The sequence below is a fragment of the Frankliniella occidentalis genome, unplaced genomic scaffold (assembly GCF_000697945.3).
Source record: "Frankliniella occidentalis isolate FOCC.00 unplaced genomic scaffold, Focc_3.1 Scaffold53, whole genome shotgun sequence".
Taxonomy (NCBI): domain Eukaryota; kingdom Metazoa; phylum Arthropoda; class Insecta; order Thysanoptera; family Thripidae; genus Frankliniella; species Frankliniella occidentalis.
In genome coordinates, this window is record NW_026267183.1 from 359,758 (window position 1) to 367,416 (window position 7,659).

General features: G+C 53.3%; 1 protein-coding gene across 1 annotated transcript in view; it reads right to left on the bottom strand.

Moving 5' to 3' along the window:
• Positions 1 to 1,605: 1,605 nt before the first annotated feature.
• The window catches only part of LOC113210928 (uncharacterized), a 239,936-nt gene continuing 233,882 nt past the window's right edge, over positions 1,606 to 7,659 (bottom strand). Inside the window, exons 8-11 of the mRNA XM_052267464.1 lie at positions 7,411 to 7,549; positions 6,989 to 7,094; positions 4,556 to 4,717; positions 1,606 to 4,470 (exon numbers count right to left, since the gene is read on the bottom strand). Coding sequence (XP_052123424.1) covers positions 3,436 to 4,470; positions 4,556 to 4,717; positions 6,989 to 7,094; positions 7,411 to 7,549 — 1,442 coding nt within the window. The 3' untranslated portion in view covers positions 1,606 to 3,435. The remainder of the gene's footprint in view (positions 4,471 to 4,555; positions 4,718 to 6,988; positions 7,095 to 7,410; positions 7,550 to 7,659) is intronic.

A 7,659-nucleotide genomic window follows, 5' to 3' on the forward strand; every position in this document is an offset into this window, starting at 1 on the left:
AAGGCTCGCTATCTGCTCACCACCGCTGCTCCCCTATCTCAGTCTCTCTCTCCCCCCCCCTTCCCTCACTCTCTCTCTCTCTCTCTCTCTCTCTCCAGCGCGGCTAGGCGTGTAAATGACATTCCCCACTTTACGGGGCCGTGCTTTACGCCGCAACCGTAACCCTCTTGCGCCGCCGCTGCTGTATTCACGGCCACTTTAATTTCTCACGTCGCGCAGCGGGAGGCGCTGAAAGGGGGGGCTTTTTCTGTTGTAAAAGCAGACAGCCGCGCGCGCGCCGGGATATAGAACTGCTGTAATTCGACCGTTAAAAAGTCGCGTGCCGTAAAAACAGCTAGGGGGGAAGAAAAATTCCTTAATGGAAATTAGTAGCTTGTTTCATCTTGATTTATTTCCGAGTCGAGCTGCGATCCTACCTTACAGCACTCTCCGCACCTTAACAGGGAAAGAAACAAACCCCCTAAGACGCCCACCCCGCGCGTGTGATTCGGGGAAAGCCAAACGGCATCGAATCGAAGCAAACGCCGACAAGGCCGAACTGACGTTTTGCGCGGCGAGCGAGGCGGCGAGTGAGGTCCGCGTGGATGAGCTGGCCGCAAGCTCGTAGCACTGGGCAGTTTTCGCCGATCATGATAATTTCTCCCCGTGCGGCGGTACAGCGACGGTCGCATTCCCGCTGACGTCAACCTGCGTACGGACCGTCGGTGCACCCGTGAACCTTGCTCACATCAGCCACGACAGAGCGAGTGGGTGGGTAAGGCCTCTGAGCATTCTCAGCCATGCGCCGGACCCTTGATATTTTTACATTATTCGACCTATCATCCCCCGAGGGATGTTTTCCCGGTCCCCATCGTCATCAACACTCCCCCCCTGAAGCGCCACGCCGGCGATGAGGAGGCATAATCTCTTCTCCGCGGTCTGAAAGGGATCACTGGCTGTATATAAGGCGGGCCGGGACCAAGGGCGCGCTTTTAGAAGAGCAAGTCGCGCCGTCGAGGCACATTTTGTTGTAGATTGTCCCGTCTGGCCCTCTCCCCTCTCGGAGGGCCCCCCGCATCGTATCTTGCCTTAATGGACCGTGCTTAGGACTGCACTGGCGTGGACGAGGGCCCCACTCAGGCGGCCCGCCGGGCGCGCCGGGGGCCCACAGTGTCCACACCCGGCCGGTATTGTCGGAGCTTCCTGCTCGGGGACCGACCCCGAGCGGCGGCTCCTCCCGGCTCCCGGGGGACCGCACACTGTACAAATACGGGCCTGACTGCGATGATAGGCCTCGCGGCTTTCAATGGTTTTTCATTGTTTTCAGCCGCGCCTGTCTCAATCGCTTCGTGTCGGTTCTGCCGATGGGACTTCCCCCTTAGTAGGGGATCGCTCCCCGCCCCAAACCTGCCGGCTTACGGACGGCGCCCGCCCCGTTGCACCCACCACAGCAGCGCAGCGCGTTATCTCGCCCGGGAGACGGCCCACTAAGTACTATACATTTGGAGCCATCGTCTCTGCGCCCTTGGCAGTGACCAACGGCCCGATGGCTAGTCCATTGTCACCGGGAACTAATGCCCACCATGTTCGTGTTCGGAATGAGTTTGATCATTGATAATGTCGAGATGAAATTCCAACAGATTGATTTATTTTTAATATGATACACATGTGCGTCTTGAGCAAGGACAGAAGATTCGCATGGCACTCAAAACATCAGCAGTCTCAAGCATGTCAGCGAGACAGTCACACTTTATTGCTTATTTTAAATTAATGCTTCTGAAACCAAAATAAAATGTCCCAGAAGGATATGTCCTGACTTTATTGTTGTCGTTACAAAAATTCGTGCCTGTAGGTCATTGCAGCACATAATAAAGAACATAGTAAGGGGAACAATGCAAAAATTTCCACACTAGAAAAACAGGCCTGAGGCTTGCCAAGAAATGCAGTGCAAGTTCAGTAAGGAGGTAAGTTATCAGCATCTTAGTACCAGAAGAAAAATATCACCCTGTGTCAGTTCCTATAAATAAGATATCATTCATACTCTACAATCAATGGACAAAGATATAACTTTTAATCAATTTATGATACTACTTTACTATGGTGAAATTTGCTTTGTAGATTATTTACACTCACAGCAATAATTCCATTAAACAGTAACATTGTCCACGTGCATCTTTTTACCCATGTTGATCACTTAGGTTACATTGATAGATTTGCCCATGCCTCATTGCAACATTCCATCAGAATGCACATATCGGAGTCTAACATAATCACAATAACATCATTATCATATAGCCAAACAGGAAAATAAAGTACATGCCAGAGTATTTTGATACACTCGAATTTTAGACAGAAATACAGCCACAAGTCATTTGATTATGTTACTTCAGAAAATACAGCCGCAAACTCAACTCAGCCAACACTAGTTGAACAGAAATCTCAACATTCAATTAAATCTGAGTGATTTTGAACCGAACAACAAGTGTCCGGCCCAGTGACGAGTCCAAAGTCGAAATCGAAATAAATGTTTTTTGTCGAGCCGACGATTTGCCAGAGATTCAACGTCGATTAGATGACATTTTTCACTGGGACGAGGGGCTTAAATGAGTTTAAAACTGTATTTCAAAGGAGAATATTTGCCTGGAGACCATGCGTGAAGAGGTACCAGGAAGCCTTGCAACAGGGGCTCATTGTGTAACAAGTCTTCGTGGCTTAACAGACAATCTTTCCAAATACTCATTTGGCACCAAAACTAAAATTAAGATAAGATTATGTGGCGTTATCACAGATGGTTCATAAACTATGTCTCCCTATCCATTACTCTTTACATGGGACTTTTATAGTACCCATTCATTGGCACATTGGTATCTTGCAGGTTTTGTGGAAGCTGGTCACTGATCTGATTCTGTTAGCACAATAAACAAGGTCTTTTAAAAAAGTGATATAGGGCCCAAATAAAGCAATGAAACCAGGACATTGATTAAAACCAATCTTCTTCTATATTTGATGCTGTCCTAGATATAGGAACTCTTATTATGAGTATTTTTGATATGAGTTGTTTTCAAATAGCACTTGATATGAGGGATAATAAATCGAAACAAATGGTTACTGATATGTTTGCCATAGCAAGAATAACCTAGTTCATTGACGAAAACAGTAATCAATCATCTCCATAGAGTACATAGAGTACCACTAGTATACCTTCAACCACTAACCCCTTATGCATCTTAGTTACGTCTCTCTCTCTCTCTCTCTCTCTCTCTCTCTCTCTCTTTCTCTCTCTCACAAACACACACACACACACACACACACACGCACTCACACCACGCACGCGCAAAACACAGAGGACCGCATGCACACGCCAAGAAAAAAGTAACGTTCAGCACTGTTAGAAATACACTATCACAGAGAGAAGTTGTAGCAACTGCAAAAGCATTCCTAACAGCGAGGCCGTTCTCATACGGCCACCTCCTCCGTAAACCTGTTCTTGTCGTCCATGTCCAGGACGAGGGGCGCTGAGAAGACGCCATTGGGACTGGAATCCGAGGAGGGGCAGGAGGCGCTCCGGCCGTGTCCTCGACAGGGGCCTCCGAAGTGGTCGCCATGGTTCGCAGGACCCGCGGCGCCCGTGGCCCCTGCACAGCACCTGCTCGGGGGCTGCACCGAGTGCGGTAGCCGCGGAGGCACCGCGGTGTCCTCGAAGGACCTGCTCCTGGCTTGTGTCACCTGTTTGTGCCTCTGGTGGTGCTTGCGGTGGTGATGGTGGTGGTGGTGATGATGGTGGTGGTGGTGGTGACGGTGATTGTGCCGCGGCTCCCCGTTGCAGGGACCTCCCGGGCTACCCACGCTCGATCCGCCGCACGTCGAGGCCGTGGACGCCGTCGAGGAAGCAGCCGCGGCCGCCGCCCTCTTGAAGCTGCGCCGCACGGCTCGCAGCTCCTTGAGCGTGAGGGGCGGCGCGGGCCGTCGGCTGTCCGCGTCACCGTCGTCCTCCTCGTCGTAGTCGAAGTCCTCGTCATCGTCCTCCTCCTCTGACGAGTTGAGACCCCGCTCGGGGGACGTGGCCACGTCCACGCGGCCCGCCACCGACCCCGGGCAGGGCGTCGACATGGACGACAGCCCTGGGGAGGGGCCCGAAGAGGCCTCTGGGGACAGGGCCGCGACCGGGGTCGTCCTCACCTGCATGAGCTCGCCGTCAGACTGGGGCGCCGAGGCCTCGGTGGGCGTGGCGAGCTTGGGCTTGGCCTCGGCCCGCTGCGCCACCGCGGCCAGCGCCATCTCCACGGCGCGCCGCGCCTCGTCCTCCTTGGCCTTGGCCGCGTCCTCCTTGGCCTTGGCCGCGTCCTCCTCGGACTCCTTGAGTGCGCGGTGCTGGCCCGGGCCGGCGCACTCCAGCATGGCGCCGATGCGCGCCGCCAGGATGCGGTCCCCGCGGCACACGCTGCGGTCCCGGAGCGCGTCCAGGGCCGACTTGAGGCGCGAGAACTCTTCCTGCAAGCGAACGAGGCCGTCAACGTTTAGCACCACACACACACACAGCCGTATGTATAGAGGGGCGGAGGCCGAGGCGGCTCACCTGCACGCCGACGTCGTTCTGCTGCGCGTTGCAGTTGGACGAGGCGGGCGTGGGCTGCGTCGCGTAGTGCGAGTTGGTGGAGCGGAGGAACTTGGTGGTGGGCGCCTTGGGCATGGAGGGCGCCTCCTCGAGCCGCCCGCGGTCCCGAAACACAAGGTACGCCTGAAAAATACAACAAAAAAAATCGAGATAAATAAAGCTCTGTCACGGACACACGCATCTCTAACCACTCCGTCCGCACCATCCCCCTCCCCTCCTCCCTCCCTTAGTGCAACAGGTGCGTATCGTAAACCGGTCAGACCGTCGCTTAGCTTCGGCTCAGCACTGTGCACCCCTGCTAGACAACGCACCGACCAACGTAAAAGGCGTTCGCCAAGACTGTTTAAGAGGGACGGAGGAACAGAGAGAGGCAGAGAAAGAGTGAGTGAGCGAGACGCGGCGTGAGGGAGCAAGCGAAAGGGACAGGAAGTCCATTTCCGAGTAGTTCCCCCATGATGACGTCTTGTTGGAATTGTTGTTCTGCGCAGAAGAGGTGGATGGGGGAAATCGAAATGTCCGAACTGGACTGGACCCGTGGTTACAGACGGACGGGCAGGCACAGCCACATAAAAGCGATCATCACGAGATTTATTGTAACGCAAGAGTATATATAAAAATAAATATAGGGATGCCGACCGGCCGATAAAACTACGAAGGGGGAAAAGAGCAGTACTGCCCGACCCACTCTCCCGACCCCTTCCCGCTCTATGGGTTTTCCTCAGCAGAGAAGCGACCCTGCTCAACAGGGCAGTCCGCGCAGAGTAGAGCGCTTTGAAACGTGACGAGTGTATTTAATTTGCAAAGGACGATTTTAACGGCTGGCGGGAAGAATGTGCAAATTGGATGACTCGGATGGGCCCTGGGCCCTGGGCTCTGCAGCCCTCACTGGCGCAACTGTGCAGGCTGAAATAATAATGGCGCCTTCCTAGGGCGGCACAACGCGCCAAAAATGTTCTGTTCCCAAAACGAGGTTAATAAGATTCCGTCTCGAAAACTTGGGTCTGCTGCGTTGCGGCAGGGCGCCCCGGGATTGGGTTAGCGCGCGGGGAACCAAAGTCGAAAAGGCCCAGGGCAGGGGCGCGGGGTGGGGCAGCGAGCCGCGCCCGGAGAACCACTGCCTCAAGAGCAATATGGTATCTTTCTGATATTTCAAAAAACATTTTTTTGGGGGGAAAATAATTCATTTTTTTTAGTGTGGAGTGATGTTTGTTTTGAAGCCATATGAAGCTGTATGGACTGCACCGATTTTCTCTAGAAAGTTTTTAAAAACGCCGCCCGTTCGTTGTCCGGACTGACGGACGGCCCGCCACCCGCAGCAACCACCCGTCCGATAACCGATACTTCGCTCTCCTCGGTCACGGGGCTGCTGCCGTGCGCGCACCGCGCCGAACCAAAGAGCAATAATCCGTCACGGGGTACGATAGGGGGAAGGAGGGGTTCCTCATTTTAAATTCAAGCGCACAGCAATTTTTATATTTTTTTAAAAGTTTTAATTTTTCTCGACTTTTCCTCAATTTTTTTTAGTGTGATTCGTAAGTTTATTTGAGGGTATACTATTTTTTTATATATTTTTTTGGAGTGGAGTGAATAAAGTACCAAGTACCCTTCGGGCGGCGCGCCTGCCAGCGCGGCACCGACCCAGCAGCCCTGTGGGTTGGGTTGCCTACCCTCCGGCCCGCAGGCGCGCACCGCGCAAGCCGTGTCTGCTGGCTGACGTCCAGCCCACACTACTGCCTGTACAGCACAGGGCGCTCGACAGAAAAGGCCATCTAGTTGTCCCGTCTCGCGTCGCTCTCGCGGTCGTCATCATCATGATGGCCTCTTCAAGGGCGACCACCTCCTCCTCGTCCTCGGTCGTGGAGCCTGACGAGCGCTGGGTAGGCCACCAGCTCCAGCGCCGTGGCAGTCTATTGCCTACCTATCAGGCGCTTGACTACCCTCTGAAAAACGCCGTGATCGCCTAGCTTGCCAAAATTTTGGTATTCCTTTCTGATTGCCAAATATTGGCCGACTTTTGGCCGTTATTTGCTAAAATGTAAATACCCTTTTGAAAGCAAGGCCAACTTTTTGACCAAATGCAAGCAAAGCATAGAGGCCAAAAGTCGTCTGTCTCCAAAAGACATTCAAAATTTGGCAATCAAAAGGAAGTGCAGATATGTTGGCAAGCCAGGCGACCACGGTGTTGAGAGGTTGAGAGCGTGAGCGTAGCGCGTGTATAGTCAACCGCGCTCCCCTTTCGTGGCTCGTTAGGCGGGCTTCCTGGGTATTGCAAGTGCTGAAGCGTGCAGAGCCGAACGTCTGTGGTAGGACTGACACTGCTCCACACTCGCGGAGTAAGTACAGACCCCCCCCCCCCCCCTTGCCCTGCAATCCAACCCCGCGCGCGGAACTTACTTTGCTGCCGAAAATGAGCCCGAGGAGAAGGGTGATGGTGAGCTGCGTGTGGCAGAAGAAGATGACGAACAGTAAATCCGGATTAGCCGGAGACTGTAGGAACAACCTGGAACAAACAACAATTCCACAAGTTTCATATTATTATTTCGCCCTCTTGAAGGGAAGAAAAAAAAGGAGAAAGGGAAGGAAAGATAATTGGCGCAGCGAAAGTCCGCCACAGAAAAAAGGAGGAAAAATCCGAGAGAAAATCTCGCTAGCTCGTTGTGCACAGTGTCATCTGCTCCGCGACTTCCTCACCACCCACGCGTCACTGTTGGTACAGCGTGTCCCGGTGCTAACAACCATAGCAAGCCCCGGCCACCCCCCTCCCTGGCCCCTTTCACGATGGCGGTCTCCGCGTCTCTTGCGACGCGCGCACTTACATGGAGACGTTGAGGAAGACGGAGAGGAGGAACTCGTTGTAGATGGCCATGGAGATGAAGCGGCTCTCGTTGAACTCGGACGGCGCCTTGCGCACCACGATGCACAGGCGCACTCCCCACGCTAGAAACGCCACCTCCACTGCAAAAATAATAACAAAGGGGTGAATAAAAACAAAAATAAGAATACACACACATATTTTGGGAGGAAGAAAAAAACAACACAATAATCATTTCTCACTGCTTTTGTTA